This window comes from Chaetura pelagica, unplaced genomic scaffold (assembly GCF_000747805.2).
Source record: "Chaetura pelagica isolate M959 unplaced genomic scaffold, ChaPel_1.0 scaffold127, whole genome shotgun sequence".
Taxonomy (NCBI): domain Eukaryota; kingdom Metazoa; phylum Chordata; class Aves; order Apodiformes; family Apodidae; genus Chaetura; species Chaetura pelagica.
The window spans coordinates 312,997-335,160 of record NW_009953923.1 but is presented as its reverse complement, the minus strand read 5'-3'; the positions used below and the strand labels follow the sequence as shown (position 1 = coordinate 335,160).

At 39.2% G+C, this 22,164-nt stretch overlaps 1 protein-coding gene across 1 annotated transcript in view; it reads right to left on the bottom strand.

The window, feature by feature from the left end:
* Positions 1-8,857: 8,857 nt before the first annotated feature.
* Positions 8,858-22,164, bottom strand: part of ADAM22 (ADAM metallopeptidase domain 22) — a 128,525-nt gene continuing 115,218 nt past the window's right edge. The window contains exons 30-31 of the mRNA XM_010001581.1: positions 10,178-10,301; positions 8,858-9,671 (exon numbers count right to left, since the gene is read on the bottom strand). Coding sequence (XP_009999883.1) covers positions 9,651-9,671; positions 10,178-10,301 — 145 coding nt within the window. The 3' untranslated portion in view covers positions 8,858-9,650. The remainder of the gene's footprint in view (positions 9,672-10,177; positions 10,302-22,164) is intronic.

Here is a 22,164-nt window from a genome sequence, read left to right as displayed (position 1 = left end):
GATAGTATTTTTTTTTCTGTAGTTTGTTTACTTCTGTCCTATGATTCACAAATACTCCTGGAGTGCAACTTATCTTTTTCTCTCTTAAACAGAATCATATGCATGATATAAGATGATACATATTCTTTTGTCTTGGACAGCATAAGACACATGTACAAACTGAAAGGACTTTTGGAATGGTCATTTTGCACTGGTCAGTTAGAATACCAGTAAGTTCAAGTTGCTTATGCAGCCTGTGATAGCATGCACTGAGTGCAAGGCTGCCTGTTACAGCTCCAGGGATGTGAAAAACAGCAGAGAACTCCTGTGGCAGTGTGCTCTTGTATCGGGGGCTTTTGTTCCAGTAGGATTCTTGCTTTCTTTGTGTCACTATACAAAAAACTTTAAAACATATAAAAACTGTATTGTGTCACTTTATACATGAACTTTCCCTTTAGCAATTAACTTCTAAGCTACCAGACTTCAGTTACATGTAAATTAATGTTTCTGTCCCTTCCATCATAAGCCCTAAAAAGTGGCCTTTCCTGCCTCTACAAGCCAACTAACACACAAGGGCCAAACCCCACTTTGAATAATTCTTCCAGATTACTATTTCAGATCACAGCAGTGATCTGTATACCAGTGCTGTATCATTTACATGAAAGCAGATACAGAAAAGCAACTTCTTTGCCTGAGATTTTGAGGGGTTTTTTGTTTGGATGTTTGTTTTGGGTTTTTTTTAGGGGAAGATTGACATCGTATGGGAAGAGGGAGCAGTTTAACTATATGGGGTTAGCTCAAACTTTTTTCCAGTTAAGTTAATGAAACTTCAGTTAATTTTGATCACTTCTGTGTACCACAGAGGAATGCTACTTTTTCTTTTGCTAGCCTTGTAAATGCAAGAATGCCAGAATGATAAAGGGAGTATATTTCTTGTAGTAGTTTTAGAGCACTTTTTGGGAAGGAGTCTTTGCCCCAAGGACTGAATGCAGAACTGTGCATGCATGTGTATTTATAGAAACATATGCCACTGGACAAAGAACAGAAATAATCCTTGGAGCAGAAATTTGGCTTGAAGATACTGTTTTATACCCTAGCTTGCTAAGAATATTGTAAAATCTAGGTCTCTAGTTTCTGTGCTACAAATTCAAAGCTGTCTGGTCTCACCTGAAGAAGCAACTAGTACTTAATACTTAAATACAGAATCCATTGCATATTGCTTTTAGATTAATTTCAGAAGCTGGTTCTTTCTGCCCTCAAAAATTAACTTTAAAGGCACAGACATGATTACACTTCCACATTATGATAACTATACATAGTCTTTTTGCACATGAAGTTGGGTTACAGACTCGGAATGCTAGACAAACCATTTCCAACACAATGACCAAAGTCCATAGAGGTTTCTGTGACTGAAGTAGCCAACGTCAATTCTGCTGGAGTTCAGAACTTTGACAAAGTTAGTAAATTGAGCACGAAGCAAAGGCTGGTCTTCCTCTAAGGTTTTGATTAGACCATTTTGCATAAATGCAATATTCATCCTTACACTTAATTTTACCCCAAAAAGGATGAGACATCTTTACCGAAATTCTCATTACCCACACAACATTTCTCTCATATTTTGCTTAATTGTGTTTGGTTTTGTACTGGCTTTGGCTGGGATGGAATTAATTTTCTTTACAGCAGCCTGTAAGGCTGTGTTTTAGATTTGTGACTGAAGCAGTGTTCTTCACACACCAGTGCTTTAGCTGTTGCTGAGCAGTGCTTGCACAGCCAGGTTTTGTTTGTCCCCAGTGAGCAGGCGGATGGTGAGCATGAGGCTGTGGGGGAGGGCAGCAGGGACAGCTCACCTGAATGGAGTGAAGGGATGTTCTGTGCTATATGATGTCATGCTCAGCAGTAAACCTGGGGCAGAGGTGAAGTCTCCAAAGCAGCTGTTCCCTGGAGACTGGTTGGGCATTGGTCGCTGACGGGAGGTGGCTAATGATTGTTTTGCCTGGCTTTGTTTTTCATCCCCACTTTCCTTCTGTTATTATGCTCTTTTATCTTGAGCTACAGATTGCTCTTCCAATTCTGCACCCACCACAGGCCTGCAACTGCTAATGAAAGAAAACATCAACAATAATGAATGTAACATTCTTGTAGATAAATGTAGCTTACTAAATGATGAGACTTCCTGGAAGTTCCACATGGCTATACAGGTATGATGTGCAATAAATCATAAGAATTAGTGATGAAAAAATGTGGGAGTAAAATTGCACCTGCAAATAAAAGCCTGGCTTGAAATATGTGTTCTGCTTATTTGCATACTTGAGGGGTTTTTTTTTGAGGTGGAGGGATTACTTTAATGAGGTATAATGGGTGTCTGGAGCAATGAAAGAGGAGGACCAAACACGCAAGTCTTTGCCAGTTTATTTTCCCAGGCCAAACTACTGTTTTGGCAGCAGCCAGGTACTAGGCAATGAAATGCTGCAAGAACCAGTGTGAACCAATAGGGTTTTCTTTAGGGATCTTCTTGTAAACACAAACCAGAGAAAAATGGGAAACAAATTGCTCCAAAACCAGGAACAAATTCTAGCTTACCTAAGAAAGAATTGCATTTTATTCTTCATCAGCATTTCCAAAATCCATGGTATTCACAAAGGCTGGTAGGATAAATAATCTTTCACGTTTAGCCATAAACTAAGATAAATACAGTTGCTAAGGAGAGACTACAGAGTTTGCTGTCATTGAGCTAAAAGCAAAGGATACCTGAAACCTAAGTGAAAATTGCTTCCCTGGTCAGAGCAGATTCAGTGGTCAATTTGAATATGCAGGTTACCTGCTTTGGAGAAACAGTTATCTCTAACTCAGAATTAAGGGTTTCTCTTTCCCAAAAGGCATTCTGGGAAGGATGCCAGAATGCATATGATACTAAGTGAAGCGATTGCTCTTGACCTTTGTGCAAACAACCAAGCATACGTAAGAATGTAGGTATTTTTTCTAGGTTGCCCTCAGACATGCAAACCTAAGGAACAGGAATTTTAGATTTGCCTGGAGAACAGTAGGACCCTAAGACAAAGACTGGGATGGTCATGGGATAATTTTCAACCCTGGAATTTGAAATGTCACATCTGTATTCCACTAAAAAGTAGCATCTATATTCTATTACTAGCATTTCCCAGGCATGCAGCATCGTTTTTTAATAGAGCCATATAAACCAGGAAGTGCCAGGTAAAAGGACTTATGAGAAAAAAATACACAAAAGTCTTTGTTGTTGAAAGTCACTTTACTGATTTTACAATATGTTAGTAACATTGAAAACCACAGGCATTTGTATTAAATACTCCCATAGAATTGGATACTGTGATGCTGTTATTAAAAGTGAGCAGGAATTTAGAACGTCAAATTACAATAATTTGATTTTATAAAAAGCAACATTTTGTTTTGCTACATGAAAGCCAGATTCATTCACTTCAACAGCCCAGTGCCTGTATGTTTATGACAAAAATACCACACTCAAAGCTAGAAAGTTGTAATGCTTCATTTTGGTGTTTGTCAAAAATCTTTTATTTCTACTATATCAGGTATGATTTTTAAAGGATTAAAACTAGCAAAGATAACAATATTATGCATTGTTTGTTTTTGCCAATACTAGCCCAGCCTCAGTGATTAAACACAGTTCTCCTTGCCTATGTAAATGTTTCACCAAGAAGGGCAAGTTGAGTGAAAAAATAGCCTTTTTTTTTTTTTTTTTTACAGCAATGCTGAAGATAGATAAACATTAGCACAAAATGAAGCTGGCAGAGCCAATTGGCATATACCACCCCAAAAGCTTTGCTGAAAGAACTGGTCATACTGTAAATACTGTTTTCTCCAGCAGATTAAAACATCTGTAATGCTTTTCTATTCTGAAAAAAATATTTTGCATTTATGCAACAATAAAAATAAGTACTGTATTCTATATAAAACACTACTTACTGTAATATTTCTTTACCCTTAAGAAAAGAAAAAACAGGATCTATATCCACAGTTTGTATATATTTTGGACTGTACTTCCAAGCATAAAATATGCGGAGGCTCAACACAGGCAGTGAGCAGGAGTCCTTGTACCAATAATCAAAATAAATGAATATTTACTGCTACACTGAGCCTTACAATGTTGCATGATAAGCTGCTAGCACCACTATACTTACAAGGTCAGTCAGGCCTATATACAGAATTTTTAACATGATTGTAAAAATAGACTCTCCATGCTAAAGTTATACTATATAAGGTCTTAAGGCCTCATATTAAGATATTTTTTTTTAACCAAAACTTTCTTTTTATTGAGGAATACAGAAACAGAAAAAAAATAGCTTGTTGCTTTGACATTTTATGCTCTAGTAATTAAAAATAGTGTACGACACTACTATTTCTCCTTTAGAGAATGTGTTTCTTTTTAACTGCTCTGTGCTTACTTTCCCCAACGTTCCTCATCTCATTCTGAGTTATATTGCAATCACTGCCTGTCTAGATAGCAGAAATTTTAAACAGTGTCAAAGTGGCTTAGCTAAAGTGATTTTGAAACTGCTGTAGATTGGATTTTAGAGAACTGAATGCACCAGACCTGGCTAGGTGAGCCAATTTTGGAGTCAGTTTTGGTACAGTTTTTCAGGTATGAGCAAATGACATTTCTATGTTCTGACCTTATTTTTAGGGCTTGTTTTGGGTACCTGGCTGAGAGAACATACCAGTTTTGACTGTTGTAGTGCTTTATCAGTTACAGAAAACTTGTGGAATGATGGGATACCACGTGCTGACTGTACAAGCTAATGTTTTAGTTTTAGTTTACATCAGCATCCATACTTGAGGCACCATAAATATTTTTCATAAGTTGAATTGGAAAATACTGGGGTCAAAGGAGTTCTTTAGCATAGAGGATAGGAGGTATAACTTCATTTCCTATGTCTGGTGAAATCACCCTTAACAGGCCTATATGGTATTGCTACTGTGTCGACACAATCAGTGTTCACTGTTTTCTTTTTTCCTGCTCTGTTGCCTAATAGTTAACATAAGAACATCACAGTCATGTGAAGATAAGCTGTACCTGTGTACAGTTTATGTGTATTTGTCTTCAGGGAATCTGATCAAAGTCAAATCCCATGCTGCTAATAAATGCAATATGGATTGGAAGCCACGCAAATAGGGGATCATCAGCTCAGCAGTCTGATAGGTAATCTATTCCAGGCAAAAAAAAAATGGCTTCAGGAAAGACCAGAATGTTCAATCTTCTTAAAAATGAGGTAAATAATTTCACACTGTTACTAGTAACAGTGGCTCAGAGAGTCTGCTAATGATTATAGCTACCTAAATAACATAGAGAGTGGATGATCTTCAGACTTTGAGCAAGAGAAATATGACACAGCACAACTCTGGAAAGACCTTATCCAGGCTGTTGTGTAGAAAAGAACTAACTTAGCAGCTTTTTCATCTTAGCCAACCAAAATGATGCTGTTAGTGGATATATTAAACATTAGGTGAAATGCTTTTCAGTAGGAGTGGAAAGCAGATGGAAGAGAAAAAGAACTTGCTGAGTTTTACGATGGAGTTTGGCACATCTGCTTACAACAGCTAGGTATGGGATTCAAATTGTTTCATGTTACATCCTATCCTCTTCATTAAGCAATGAAATTACTACAAATTTTGTTAGAATTTGCAATATATGCATGCCTATAACAGTGTATGTACCTATCTTAGTTCTGTTTTCTTGTCCCATGGGTGTTAAGATGACTCAGTTCATTTAAACCCAGCAACAGGGATTCAGGTAAGTGGACTTCAGTACGCTAGCTAGGGACATAATTTCTTCCTGATTTTAATTCAGGCTATAACCCAAAAGTCCATTTGTTCATTAGCACAATCAAAATTACCTAATGAGTACATCAGCTTAGCAGGTTTAACATCTTATAAATTGGGAACAAAACTCTTGAAGTCATTTGACAGTAGTGATCTTTAAGGTCAAGTCACCCTTTGAAGCAGATAACTGGCAAGTAGTGACTTAATTTCACAACTTACACAGAGATAGGCTATATGAAATGAAGAACCTCTATAAAACTACTTATTTAAATATAGCAAAAGTTATATGTAAATTATAAATCAGTCACAACCATTTCTGGTAAACTGCCTGAATATGTTTGCCAAAAGTCTATAGTATGGATCGCTGCAGTTCTTATGTCAACAAATTTAGAACTGGCAGGTAAATTTTTACTTGTTAAGCTGTGGAATCATTGTGCAGAAGTATTATTTGGATATGATCTCTATTTTCCAGTCTCCATCAGTTATTCATACTAATTTTATTTTCAATTTACAATATTCTTCTCCCACATGTTGAAATACATAGCTCTCATCTGCCAGGTCCAATGTTCATATGGACAATTACTTTTAATGTACTGAGAAGAACTCATAACTTCCCCACTTCAACAGGCATCTACAGCATAGCTGGCAATAACTAGTTAATTTATTAAAATACAAATAAAAACCAAAATAAAAGCATGGGTTTCAATGAGTCAGAACGACTAAGAGATCTTAGTGACAATAAAAGTACCCTATTTTAGACTGGATGAGGTATTATGCGGCAATTTATATTGCTATTGCCAGTGTAACTAAGTACAGTGGATACAAATATTTGCAATTTTCGAGGTGATTAATCTGTCAGCTTCCAACATGCTACATTCTAGAAGTAGGAACCCACAGAATGCAAGCAAACAGCTTCCCTCTTCGACCTCCACTGGCTTTGGAGGCTCACACAGCTCTGCCAGTTCAGATTTTCTGCAGTGAGAAAGTCTCAGAGTTACCAAGCAGATGCAAAATTCTCTGCACAAGAATGTGACAAAAACCCATGTCCTGTGATGTTCTCACTCTAGACCATCAAAGTGAAAGTCAATATTTATTTAACTTAAAATTAGTGCTCATAACTAGACTTCCAGTCACTACATATCTCCAAATGTGAAAGTGACTGACACTACACACATAACTGTACCATCATATGCTACAAATAAATTATACCAAAACAAGAGTGTAGCTGGAAGTACATACTACATTGAAAATACAGTCAGGAGAGCCATTTGTTTGCAGAACAAGAAGCTATGAACATTACACAAAAAGCCAGTATGTTACATCCAGTTTAGTCTGCCAATCTTTCTGCTTCCTGATAAGGCAAAATGGAAAGGGCAGAGTAAACAGTGGTAAACATAAAATACGCATAGAAACGTAACAAGATTCTTTAAAATTACATGCTAGTTTGTATCTAAACAAAATATGAAAAAAAGGCACATGATGAACAGTCCAGTTACTAGAGACAAGATACTAATATGGGAGGGAAAAACAGCTTCCAGGCAACAGAGTAACACAGCGGCCACTGGGTTAGCATCATGTCCTAATGTGGGTGAACTCCTTGAGGGTCCTACTCACATTCCATGGAAATCAATAAAACACATATTGATTTCAAGTGATTGTAGCTCAGGCCCTGATTTCATGAGCTATACACTACCAACTCTCTTTAATTCAGTTACCTACACTCAAAGCAAATCTTTGCAAAAAATACTCTTCAGTGCTGACATACTTAATCTTCACAAAAGTGCAGAATCTTTTCCTAAAGCAATTAAAAGTGACTGGGTCCTTCCAGATGGTCTGTCTGCACCCACTTGCACTCATATTTATATTTCTCAAAAATACTTACCAGAACTTGTCGACTGTGACAGAAAATAATTTGAACTCCCAAGGCCAATATTTTGTCATAATCCTAGACACAGTCTAATCATAAAATATAGTGCTTCTAAAAATCTTACATACTTTACAGTTGCTGACATCCTTAAACATTGCTTAATTTAATCTTACATATATTTGACTTTATCAAGAGACTTAAAAGTTAAAAAAATATATTAAAAGGCTGCAAGTGATGAGTTCCATTATTAAAGGAAAGACATGAAAGAGGTAGAAGATTCAGAAACACCGCAGATGTTCCCATCACAATAACATCTCATCGACCATATGGCTGTTGGGCAAGGTATTCAATGGCACCACACTGAATCAGGTGTTTTGTTCTGCAATGGTGCTAGGATGTAGTCACTTTTGGAAAGGTGGAGAACTATAAACTGATTTAACACGGTCCAGTTTTTTACTGATTGAACATTTCCCATCAAAAGACATTTGGTTTACAACAACCTTTAGAAGTCTCAGGCATTAGAAATCTAACCATCCACTTATACACAAGATTAATATCTCCATGGTAAAGGGTTTGTTTGTCTTATGTGTCCCCTTCCCATTTATTTTTTTAGACTAAACTCCCTTGTATTCAGTGTAAGGCCCCAGAAATTGTCAAGGGCGCTTCAGGGGCAGCAAGCATCTGGTATTCAAGCGTCTGGTAAAGGCGATCCCAGTAACAAATAAAAATGAAAAGACACCAATGGAACTGGCCACTTGCCCAGCACTGTTACTATCTAGTGAGATGGTTATGGTTCTCATAAGCTATACCTTGCCATCTAAAACAGTGTCTGAAATGCTCTATCAAAAATACACAGCAACTCTCACCAGGATATCACATCACCACATTCTGAACTGACTACATAGAAGTATTACCAAATGTCCAGTAAGCTTGGACTGCACATCACTTAAAGACTGTCTCCATCAACTGCTGACTAATTTTTCATTAGATCTGTAGAGGATGCCCTAGTCATCTCACCTAACAATGGATTTTGGCTGGCTCCTCTTATAATGACTTAAAACAAAGTGCTGCTGTACTGGTTTCTTCAGTCTACCATACAACTTAGATTGTCAAGACAGTGTTTAAGATACTGTAAAGTCAGGTTAGGTTTGTTCAAACACCAGTTTCTGAAAGACACGGTTTTAAAGTACTGTACTTTCTGTATTTCCAAAGATGTCTGCTCATAATATTAGAAAATTTGAATTGTGATGATGTTAGTCATGACTGTTTTTTAGGCATTTGGCAAAATACACTTACGTATAACAGCTATTTTTGACATTATCAAATGTTTACATATATACAACCTGTATACTGAGATTATAAACACATAAGGTTAAAAAAAAAGATATAATTCTTGTTTGTTTGACGTTTGTGTCAAATAGTTGCCTTCCAAACATTGAAATCCTGTCACAAAAAAAGCCTGTATTTCTTACTCCTGCATGCTAATTCCTACTATGGTATGTTGTTTATCCCTTACATGTGAAAAGTAAAGAACACAAGGTTCATGCATACAGTGTACAAGTTTACATCGGCTGGGCTCTCCAGGAGGCGCGTTCCCAGTTCCACTCTAGTCTGACTTGGGACTGAATCAAAGCAGAGAAAAACCTCTCTTACACAGAACTGGCAAAGGGACTGCAGCTGGGACTCTAGGAAAGTGTATCTGTCATCATGCGGAATAGCCTTGTCATGTCCGGGCTAATTATCCACTGTTCATTTGTTACAATTTTGGTTGTTCATAAAATCCATAAAATACTAGTGGACAAAAAAGAAAGAAAAAAAAAGACTGCTTTTTTTCCCTTCCAGATGAGAGGAGCTTCTCACTGTGATGACGGGCACCTCTGTTGATCTCTTGAATTGTTTGAAGAGCAGATGAATGTGCGATGACTCAGTGATACTGAGTTTCTATAAAATCCGAAGTGAACAGTTCTGGTGCCACCCCAGGAAAACTGTGCAGCTAAATGGACGTCTCCCATAGCTGGAGAGGGGGAAAAGGAACACAAACGCACATTGAACACCAAGATAAAACAGGCTGTTACCTAAACAGCGTGAGGAGCTTGCTGGGGGAACTGCATCTACATCACATCACTACATCACAGGCCACGTTTTAGGTGTTCTCCCAGCCTCTGGTGTCTGTTCAGACCATGCTAGCAGCATCAGCTGCCCCGGGAGGGGTAAGGGAGGAGAAGCAGACATGCTGCCTGCTCCAAGGCTGCCTGTCCTCCCCAGCCCAAAGGCTGCCCCCAGCAAACTCTCTGCTTGAAATAAGAAAACCAGTGAAATCTGGGTTTCAGGGCAGGTTTAAGAGCAACCTGAATGGATATCTGTAAACAGCCATGAAGGCTGCCCTGATCACTGTGTGAAGGAGATGTCACTGCTGCTCTCACTGTTAAGTCACAGATGCTGATCTGCCTCCCTCTCCTTTTGAAAAACCACCAGTAAATCCAGTCACCGACCAACTGGACAGAGAAGAGGGACACATACCCTGGCACTTTGCCTGTTGGCTTTTTTCTCCTCGTCAGGAAGCGGTGGCAATGGGTAAGGGTATTTTCTGCTGGAAGCAATAGATCCGGTGGATGAAGATGGAGACTTTGCAGGAGACAGTGTCCTGAGATGTTGAAACACACAAAATAAATGTGATGTCTTCGGGTCCTAGCATTGCAACAGCAACTGCCATTACTCTGAAGCTTGGTTCAGAACCAAGTATTTTGCTTATTATTAGCTCAATATTGGGGGGATAAAGTTGTTTGATCAGTACTCTAATTCATTATATGAATAAAAGTATTTTTAAGCTTTCAGGAACACTGGAAAGAAAAATAAAATGTCCTATGTCTTATTAGAATTGTATTGCATAACAAAAATTATTTCTTAAACTGTTTTATATTGTAATGCAATGAATCATTACAAAATTAACAAACCAAATCTGCAATTAAATAAATATGGAACTAAAAGATAGACATGGCACTGCAAAGCATAAATAGAAACAGTGATTGTATAAATACAAGCTGAACAATGTCTTCTGCCAGTGACTAAATGGCAATTATCAGTGTCTTTATGCATATCTTACACACCTTCTATATGGATACAAACATAGGAAATAAATCTATTACATTATAACACGTTAATCTGCATAAAAGCATGCACTTGGAGGCCAAACTGTTAGTTGTGAAGTAACAACGGCATATACAAAGTGCTAATAACAAATTATTAGACATGCAAGCATCATACAGTGCATATTGTTCCAGCCAAAGAAAGAGTCTGATGAGAATATACAAAAATGGACTGATTAGTCAATGGCAATCAGCATTTCTGTACAAGGTGAGTAGAGTAAGCAGGAGCAAGTAAATGTTTGTATCACATGAAAGGCATTATTTTCATGTCAATAAGGCAGCAGTACATTATTGACTGAATTTTATACCGAAGAAAAACTCTTATGTGTCTGTTTTGAGATTCTGCACTTTTCCCACTTGAGAGGTTCCTATTTGGCTCTAAATCTGGGCAGAATAAAAGGGAAAAAAAGCCTCAAAGTACAAACACTGAGCTACCTTGACCTTCTTGCTCTCTTCTGCATACTGAGGGCATTTTTCAAAGGAGGCCTCCCACTACTACAGGCACATCACCCAGACCCTCCCTGAGCACTGCTACCTACTGTCTTCTAAATTGAACACATCCCTGAAGATGGAAAGTTTCCCTTGGTTTCTACATACGGGTCTTCCAAGCCCCTCAATTGCAGCAGGAGGCAGCGTGTTGTGCAGCTGCAGACCCCAGGGAACTGCCACATGAGCCACTCCTAGCAGACAGCCCCACATCTCTGGGATTTAAAGGATCAGGTCCTTTCATCTGGAGAGGATTACAGACAAGGCAGGGACTCTTTTGTGTCTGGAATTGTTTTGTATGTCTATTACTGAGTGAAATTAATCTACCTTTAAATAATTATTCTTGTATTTTGGACTAGTGTACCAATTTGTTGTGTCTGTAGCTCCCTATAACAGCACACTCTCTTGTCTCCCATCCAAACAATGATTGATGGTAGCCACAAACAACAAGGTGTCAATGGAAGTTATATGGTGAGAGTTCTCCAGTCTGACTCACAATGCTCATATGGTACCCTCTAAGTCACACAGCACTTACAAGATTTAGGTTGGCACAATTACTCAAACATGGAAGAGTGCATCTTCAGCACATGCACTTTGATCACCCATTAAGGTGAACTGGACATATATTAATGTTTTCAGGAAGAAAATTTCAAACAGCCACTGCAGTATAAAGGAAGGGTTTCATACGTCCAGCATCACAGATTTGGGCATCAAACTGCACATGCAAGAAAAAAGGCTATTTAAAAAAACAATAATCCAGAGAAAGGTTCTCAACAGCGCCCTGCTCTTCACTATCCATACAAGTCCCCTCATCTCTGCCCACACTTGGATTGATAAGGATCACTAATAAACTACTAGTGGATCTAGAATGAAAAAAAAAAATAAAAATGAGAGGAGGAAGGGGGAAAGATAAGGAAAGCAGATTTTACTTATTATTAGTAAACCAATTATTCATTAATTTTGCTCCACAGCTGCAGTTGAAATTCAAATCTTTGGGTTTAATGTATAACAAGGCACGTGGAGCAAGGAGCTGAGTGTGTTAGATCTGCCTTGGCAAGTCCTATTAGAAAGCTGTTTATATAGGTATCACAGCCAGGAGGTGGCATGCAATATGAAGGTATCTCCTATCCCTTGCACCACAAAGAGGCACAAAATTGTCTCCTGCACACCACAGGCTCTTCCCATGGGTTGATGTGGCCACTGCAAGAGAAGGCTATGGTGAGAGGGAAAGCCATGGCCTATCCACCAGTCTATCAGCCTGAGCAGTCAAGCCTGGAAATAACCCCCCAAAGCATGGGGCATCTTGAACACTTTCCCTGCACAGCAGGTCCTCTGACCAGGATCCCTAACTGAGCCTTTAGCCAGGCTGCTTTGCTCAATCAGCTCAAACACAATGCTGCCTTTTCAAAAGATTTTGAAGCCCAGAACTCCAGTGTAGCCACCCACATTCCTTCTTCTCAACCATACCTTAAGTTGCCTGCTCAACTCTTGTTTGCATGCCTAACTGATGTGCACATTGCTGCTCACCTGCATGTGCAAAGCTACAGCCAAATACATCAAGAATGCAGTTGCACACTTATAGAAATTACCTTGCCCTCCTCTCACAGGGCCTCACCCCTTATTTCTGATACAGTCACATGCTGGGTTTTGCCATTTTTAGTCCCATCTACTGAGACTGTGAAAACAGATCACCACACAGTTTAGGCTTACAGAGCTTAGGATGTCTCTTGTGTCATAAGCGTAGCTGTTTGAGGAGGTTTCGATCACCTTTCAGGTTATGCCCTGCAATTGTGTATGTGCTGTGTATCCCAGATTTACATATACTTTAAATGAGAAAGAGCCAGGCAGCCTTTCTCATTTACAGGATGGAAGAAAGACAGCATTCAGGGACACTTGCAGGTAATGCTGGGGTTAAAGGTAGGCAGTACATTGCAGTTTTGGTCAAGGGTGGGGTCCATTTATCTTCCACTTGGGTTTTAGTTCTCCTGCTATCAAATTCATTAGCTTTCATGCCAAATGTTGCTTCCAGCTTAAATTTATACAAGAAACTAGGACTGCATTCTGCCCTGTACACACCACAACAGAGATTCAGAGGTCTTACTGCTGACCCCAACTGAAGCCATGCACCTCAGCATGCTGCAAAAATTCTTATTTCTGACCAGAAAGCAAGATGTAGTGGCATCAATCTTTCTGTCCTGGAAGCTGAAACTAAGAGTGTGGGGAGACCATGCTGTGATTCACAACAAATCACTGTGGCAGCAGGAGGACATCTCATGCACTCTCCTGCAGCCAGGCACCTGCTGCTCTGCCTTCTCGTCACCCGAACCAGGAGTGTTGCCCCACAAGAGCCAGTGTGACAGGTGTCACCTCATCACACAACTAAACATCTTGTGACTTCCCGGTGTCATTTAAGCTGAACTCAGGGCAGGTGGCCCTGACAGATCTGAACTGTTCATAAGCTGTGCCTGATTCTGTTTCACAGACTGAAATTATTTAATGAAATTCAATTAAAATTAAATCTGGTGAAAGCATTTCCAAAAGTAGCAACTGTCAGCCTAACCTGACCTCTGCTGACATGGGTTCAATTCTTTATAGAACATCATCAGCCTAAAGTATCCTACATTAGGAAGTTGGCATGTTCTAAAAACACATCTGTGACTAAAGTTTTTAACATTTTAAATGCAGTTCTTTTTAAAACCACAGATGTAAGGTTCCTCAGAGATTGCAGCAGCAGAGAGGAGGCTTAGCTCATGGGGGGCTGCAGAAGAGGCAAAGGCTGATACTTGAGCCATCCACTTCAAGAACTGTACAGCAATGCCCCAGAAGCAGGCATTCACACACTGCAACAACCTCTTCTCCACTCCTGATATGAAATCCTGATCCTATTGACATCATAGGCATTTTTTTCCTCATCTGCCAACATGGCCAAAATTTCATTTTGGTTGTAATGGGGAAAACTCTTTTTTTTTTTTTTTTCTTTAAGCATGGTCTAAAGCTGCCTCAATGAGAGCAGGGAGCTAAAGGCTGGTATGGCTCTGGCCTCAGCTGGATATTCACAGGGGAAAGCAATGGACCTAGCAGAGCTGACTATGCTCAGCTGAGGAGAAGCTGAGAAGAAATCCAGGACAAAGACCACAAAAACACCAAAGCACACTAAAAATAGGAGAGAAATGATAGCCTGTTGTCTCCTGCATTCCATGCCCCTTGCCAGTGCCCTTCTGACATGGGATGGGCATTTTCTTTCTGGGTATGAGTCCTGAGCCTCCATCTAATAAAACTGTTTTCTTTGTAAACTATTTTTATACTTAAGCAACTCCCATAGAACCTAAGTTACTATAAATATTTGCATTAAATCAAATGTAGAAAGCTCAGCACTTCAGAATGTGCCTTCTAGTCTTTTTTTGTCTGTCATTATCTACAGAAATGCCACCTTCGGGGATTCTGACAGTTTATTTTCTAATACCATCATGTTTACTGAGTCTTTCAAGATTCAGTGAGAATTTTGAGTAATCTGTAACCATTTTTCATACGGTCAGTCTGTGCAGTAGCCTCTGTAATTGGCAGTAAGAAAAATAAGCAGTAGTATCACACTGGTAAAACAGTGTTCCTTGCAGCAAAGACAAAATCAAGAAAAAGTTTCCTGCCTGGGTTTATTGCTGGGGTTATGCAAATATGGCTTGGAATGTAAAATAAAAATCTAACCTACATTTTGAGCAGGAAAATGAAATTTTTCTTTACAGATCTTATTTTCTTACAGAAGGAAATCCCACAGCTGGAGCTTTCTGGCACCAGTGACACAAGCTACTATTACTATTAACATTAATAAAAAGTAATTATCTAGAAATACCCATTAGACTAGGACTCCAAGTGTCAGAAAGACAATTTTTTATTTATACTGGGGGATTTTTAAGCTGATGGAGAAAATCTTTGTGATGACACACTGAGCTATGATTCCTAAAATGTAGTATCAGCTGGACAGTCTGACTTCAGCCTGACTTTCTGGTTTATCAAAAAAGATTTGTTTTTTCTTCCTGAATTACTTTACAGGCTCAAACCGCAGCCATATTATGTTCTGACACACCATTCTTAGGAGCAATGTTTTCCTGCTTGTGACACATTAACCAAAATTGCACCTGAATTTTGGGAAAAAACTGTTCGCTTCAACCTCTCACAAGCTCATGGTAACTAATCCCAGGAGAGGATTTGACTCATTGCCTTCCATAATGTGCCTGCAGAGTACTTCCCCATGGTTACCTCAATTAATCAGAATATACAAGTTTCTACATTTATATTTGTTTCTCTCTCATTTCTAAAGCTACTACTGCAGGTGATGATTGTTAAGCTTCCATGGTATAAATGTTTTAATTTATGTTTCAAATCTGCTGATATATGTCCCTTAAAACTCACATAGGTCAGCTTAATCCTCATCTACATACAAAAAAACACAATTAGAAATAAGACTCACTCAGTGCAACAGCTGAAAACCCTTAGGGGTGGGGTATGCTCCAATCGATTTAATCTAGCTATTAAATCAAGATAAACTGCTACTAAGAGATGAAAACAAAATTAGGAGTATCCACACAGGAACTTAAACCTGTTTAACTAAACCATTTCAAGTTACATATTTTAAACTAGTGCTATCTTCCCATTCCATCAATGTCTTTGTTCATTGCAACCACAGCACTTGTGATCCAAATACGCTGAAAGGCAGTTAGGAGGTTATGTTATGGTGGGCAACTGATGGCCTTGCCTTGAACAACAAAGCTTGAGAGGGTGTTTTTAGGAAAAAGGTTTGTTAATAAAAACACACCTTATTTCTAGTGTGAGTCTAGCTAATTTCACCTTCCAGTGACTTTTGGTTGTTAGCAGTCGTGGTCTGCTAGTCTAAAGGACTTCCCACAAAGGTTTTGCTCCATAGGCAGATATGCAGAATTTATGATCAAGTAAGCGTTGAGCTGCTCCATTAAACTGAACACCCTGGGGCCCTACAGTCCCACCTAAGGTTTCTCTGTGCTTTTACCTCCTCTGTTCTTGAACATGCTTGTTGAATTGCAGACACTGGAACAGGACCCTCTATCCCAATGCTAAAACCAGCAATGGTAAAACTACCAGACTCACAACATACCCTGCCTGAATGTCCAAGCACCAACACAGAGACCAGGCTGATACAGCTGGCACAATCACAGCAACCTCCCGTAAGCCTTAGAGTCTAGTGTCAGGGATTTTTACTCCTTGTTCAGGACCAAGCTCAGACAGACAGTTGTTAAATTTACCTCATTTGCCCTCTTTGTTCATTGAAAAGCCTTTCTGCAGCTTACTCTGTGATTTAAAAAGGTTCTTGAAAACAAACACAAATGTTTTTTAAAAGTGGCAATTTTAAGCTTTTTTAAGACTTTGACATGTTTTTAGGTCTAAAAATTACTAAATTCTAACTCTGCTATTTAATATCCGCCAGTGCTAGTACTGGAATAGAGGTGCTTCATTAGAATCTTTTAATACAACTCCATCAAGTTTTTCTTCCCCAAATATACACTTGGACACATATGTAGTGAATGTCTCTGCCCTTTTCAACTATTATGAGGTCTACTAATGTACCAAATTATTGTTAGGACTCTGTTTACTCATCTTACCATCCCTCACTGTTTTGGTTAAAGATTTTGCTTTGTATTCTTTTTCTTTGCATTTCTATAATTCTTCTTTCAGCTTCATTTCTGATATGTCAGCTTACAGCTTCATCAGCTTCTTATATTATTTGTCATAAAATGTCTTCCATTTTCTCCTATACTAACTGACTTTTTGAGCTGATTGCAACCTTCTGTCTCAGCTGTGGAATTGTGTCTTTTGTGAATCTACTAAAATGTTCTCAGTTTCCTGATTCATGTCCAGCAGAGAGGCCAGCCTCATGCATGCTTCTTCTCTGAATACACACCTTCCCCTTTTAAAAAGAAATTATACCTTTGGTTGAGCCCTACACTCACTTGTAACAGATTCATTAGTGGTTTGATAAATAGAGCACATAGTATATTCTCATACATTTAATTTTCCAATTAAAATATATTAATTATTTCATTGTATGCTGATGGTAAAATACTACTACTTTTTATTCTTCTTTCATTTAAAATTTCGTATGCACTATAAGACCATGGGTAGAGTTAATGTGTTACGAAACCACTTGCTTCAGTAAATTACATTCTATTTAAGTTAATACTACTTTATTAGTGATAAATGTGTCTCATGCCCATAAACACTACTTGGCATAAAATGATGAGAAAGCTACTACAAGCTGTAGATGATGGTGGGAACGCATGCACTACACACACCCTTTTCAATGGCTTCATAAAAACATTCAGAAAAATAATCATAATTGCACATGAAGCCAAAACCAGACATCAAAATGCAGCAAAAGAAGAGGGGCCCTTTGCACCTACAGTGACTTGTATTGATTTATACAAGGTAGGAGTCCCAAGATATTTGTATATGCTGGAACAGCTCTTAAAAATTATATAGAATTAATTTACAAAATACCTAAAGTATGGTCCTTCAGTGTTTTTATTCACATCTTCTACCCACTTAGCTACATTATATTCTCTTTTGAACCATGGGTTTAAATACCTGCAGAAAGCAATGGAAGGAACAGAGAAAGCAGAAGAACAAGAATAGAAAATCTGAGAACACACAGCACAAGCTTAGCAAGGATGTCTTCATCCCCAAAATGCAAGTGAATATGGCAAATAAATCAGTATGAATGTTGGGTGAGGACTAGGCAACGTGTACAACTGCATGAGAAAATCTGACCTACAACAAGACTCATATGTTTGATTAATATAGAAACTCTTTGGGATACATCTTTCATTTAATGTCTTAAGGGCAAAATTCACTCCTATGCAGAGGGCCAGCAGTAAACTCATGGTCTGAACTACTCTCAAGATCTGAGACTAAGAATGGAGGGGTATTTTGGCTCCAATCCTGCAGTTTGCTTGTGGAAGGCACACATTTGCACCCATCTAGAATAAAATGCAAGACAACAGCTTAATAAGCACAGGAACTTGAGCTTGGCCCTTTCTACAGGAATGAATTTCAGCCTCAGTGTGTTAAAAGGCTTGAACACGTTGGCACTACAATGGCTACTTTTACATTGATGTGCCAGTAACCCTCTGATTTTTCAATTATTTTTTAACTTGATAGACCACAAGAAGCTTTAATGGAGGTGGGTTGCACACTTATCTCACATTTTACGGAAGCAATCTTGATATCAAACCACACTTTTTAGGAAAGTAAGTCTGAGCTGAATACTCATATTAATTACATGAAACCTATGAAATAAAGATGGTGTTTCATTATCTGATAGTCATATTACCAGGGAAGAAGAAATTTTTTTTGGTAAGTGGTTTCTCTTAGCCCCCAATAACAAGATTAACAAATTCCTCTCCCCCTGCCATGTTAAGAAAATAGCAACAGAGTAAAGCGTGCTTGCTTGGTCCAATTTAAAATCTGTTCTTGATGCATAAGAATAGCAACAGTTTAATGATTTGCGATCACCACTTTTCTGGAACAGAGACTAGCACACTCTGAAATAGAAAACCAGTTGCAATCAAAGAAAAAGGGAAATAAAATTTCTCTTTAATTTTTTTTTTGTATTTCTGGGCCAGTTCTTACCACCCTTGTTTATGAGAGTTACTCCAGTGACCTCACACTTGGGAACAGGCCTTGCAAGGGATTGCGCAGATGACTAAAGGTTGGGCCAGATTATGTCATTAAACCCCCACCATATTTCAAACCATGTTGACGACAAAAGCAGCTACACTTTTTCAACTTCTTTTGCTCCTTTTTTGCTCTGGAACTTCTCCTCCCCACCCCGTGCAAGCACAGCCACAGCTCTCAGAAAGTACTCGCCCTCAGCCACAAGTGCTTCTAAGTAGCTTCCTCAGCTCGCTTATCAGGAATCAGGAGTGCTTTATGCTTTCCAGCTTGGGGTCTTAGAGAAAGAAAACATCAAAAGTGGTAGTGCAGCAACAGATGAACCGCAAGTGAAGCAACAGGCTGACGCCAACATCACCAGAAACTAATAAACTTCTGCTTTAGCTTTAATTGTAGGTGCAATTACATATTTTCTTGTACTTGCTGCAATACTTAGAACTTGCTTTTCGTTCATTTGAAAGAGTCTTTTGGTAACCATGAAACACTCCCAACCTGGCTTCCTGTATTAGGTAAAAAAGGATAACATGGTATCAAAGCATGCAGTTGTTGCACAACCGTGTTGCGGGGTTTCCTGGGTCTGGCTGTAGTATGTAGTATGAACAATGGTTCACCACCTCAATTCATCTGTTACAGAAAGGTTAAACTCAAGTCACTGCAGACCACTACGTGCTACCATTAGAAAGCTCTCAGGTTGATATTCCTGGCCACACGTTCATTAGCAAAGGCCAGAATCCACATTTTCTTTGAGTGAGAAATTGCAGTTTAAAACTCAGGTGTCCTTACACGCAAGCCTATCGCTAGACCAACGGCTCCATCTGGCTTGTAGCGCAACATGCAACAAGGCAAAAGACCTGGGCTCAAGACTACTCAGACTCCTCAGGCTGGCAAGGAGGAAGGTTAGCTAGCGCTGCATCAGCAGGAGCACCTCCAAGCAGTCACAGTGTTTTGTGAAACTACTGTATACTATGGGAAGGGATTTTTCACGGGATAAAATGGCAGCCCAGAATGCAGGGGCAGGTGAGACTGACCTGTGATCCCGACTCCCTGTTTGGGGGTGGTCAGAACCCCCTGGGCTTATGCCTTGGGCCGGGATTTGGTGGGCGAGAGAAAGCCCAGGCTCAGATGCATGGGTTACCCTGCTGCAAAAAGACAATATATAATAGAAAGTCTAAGCCAAAGATGTTTGTATCAATTATAACAACGAGGAAGACAAATGCCTATAGGAAAAGAAGCACAAATTAACAAAGGTCAGAATCCCTGTTTGGCACAAATCCTGTTCCCTGGGACCTGTTTTAACACAAGCTCCCAATTAAACTGTCAGCTTATTCAGAAAAATCTCATTATACTTCCTGGACAACTCTAATTGATTTTAATAGAAATCTTGTTTTACCAGGCCATTTCATCAACCCTGTTTGTGAAAAAGCTGCAGAAACATTTGGCCTCTTGGCATTCCTTCTGTTTTAACTAAACCATCTGCCTTTAGTAAAGAAGAAGAATTTTGTTTTAAAACATCTATAAACAATTTAAAACACCCCAGAAGAGCTTTAGCAGTCTCCACAGAGCTATATCCTTAGCAGAGGCTTGCTCACATATCTGTTAGGCACAAGGGGTCACACAAAGCCATAAGCAGTACGTTTTCAGGACTGCCCAGCTGCTTGCATCCTTCCTGATAGTGCTGCTTGTGAGGGCTGCAGAGCTCAAACCTTGCTCAGTGCTTAAGAAATTTGCTTAAATTATTAATGGCATGAGTCTCCATCTGGTGCTTGGCTGTATTCAAAATACCCTTGTGCATAAAATGTGCAGTTACTGCAGACTCATGCATATGTCAAATATTTCTGTAGACAACTGTACTAGTGCACACCTGCTTTAAAAAAACCCAAACCTGGAATCTGCACAAGGTATGACACAAATTAATCCAATTTTCTAGTGGTTAACTGCACTGTCTCTACTACTAACAGACCCTTTTCTTCCACCTCAACGAGTGTGCTTCATTGGACTCCCAAGGGCTTCAAAGCAGCTGGTGTTGCTTTTTGTTTTCCTAAATGAGGAGATGCTGGCCACAGTTAGATCATTCTCAATTTTCTCTGCCCTCAAAGGAAGCTCTCTCTCTAACGAGAGCCACTGTGGGCCATCAGCAATTCTCTGCATTCCCCACCAAACTGGCACCTGCATCATTCAGTGGGAGCACTCTAAGGGGTGACAGGCTTGCCAAGGAGACTCAGACAAGCCATGCAGTCCTGTGCAATCCAGGACAGACCCCAGCAGGAGAAGGAGCATTTTCCTACCCACAGGTCTCTCCAAGGAACACAGGTTGTGCTTCATCCCTAACAGGCCTCCTGCCTCCAGCACCAGGGCTGCTGCTGGGTTGAGAGACTGGACTGTAACATGCAGCAGAAGGAAAGCAAAGAATTCAGGAGCAATTGTAAAGGAGAAAAGTTTACAGGGAAAAATATTTCAAACTCACATCCTCTCTGTCTACCCTCTGTCTACTCCAAAGTTCTCAGAGCAAATTTATAATATATAAGCTGAACAGCACAGAGGAAAAAATATGCCCCTTGGGGTTTGTTGGTTTTACTGAAAACAATACTCTTCCCATGCAGTTATGTTCACTCTCGTGATCTGGTTTCTTGCTTTAGGGTCCAATTAAGCCCCAGTGGACACCTCTGCTGAATGACAGAATAATGGTATTATTTTTTAAAAAAATTTAGCTTATTTTGTTTAAGAAATACAATTGGAAAATGAAGGAAAGCACAGGACAAGTTTCTAAAGAAGCTATACAATCTCAATTGTATTTGTGGCAGTTTGGTCAATTTTTGCTTTTATCAAACTGGCTCATGCAAAGAGAAAAGAAAACTAAGAAAATAACATTCCAGTAAGACTTTATCAGCACAAAGACCAAAAGCACAGGGGCACTTGACAGATGAACTCCTTCAAGGGATCTGGGGCTGAAATTTCTGGTTGCCATTTTGACCATGCACTGATATAATTACAATGTGCATCAAACTATTGTTTCTGTAACTTATAACAGAATCTTCTCTATGAACGTTTCTGAGCCCACTCACCTCAAGACACTGCACCAGAGGCAGAAGAACAGTTTCAAAACAAACTCAAATGCCCCAAACCGAAGAAAGCAGGGCCCAGGGAGGAGTTAGCATTATTAGTCTCCAGCAGGGTTGG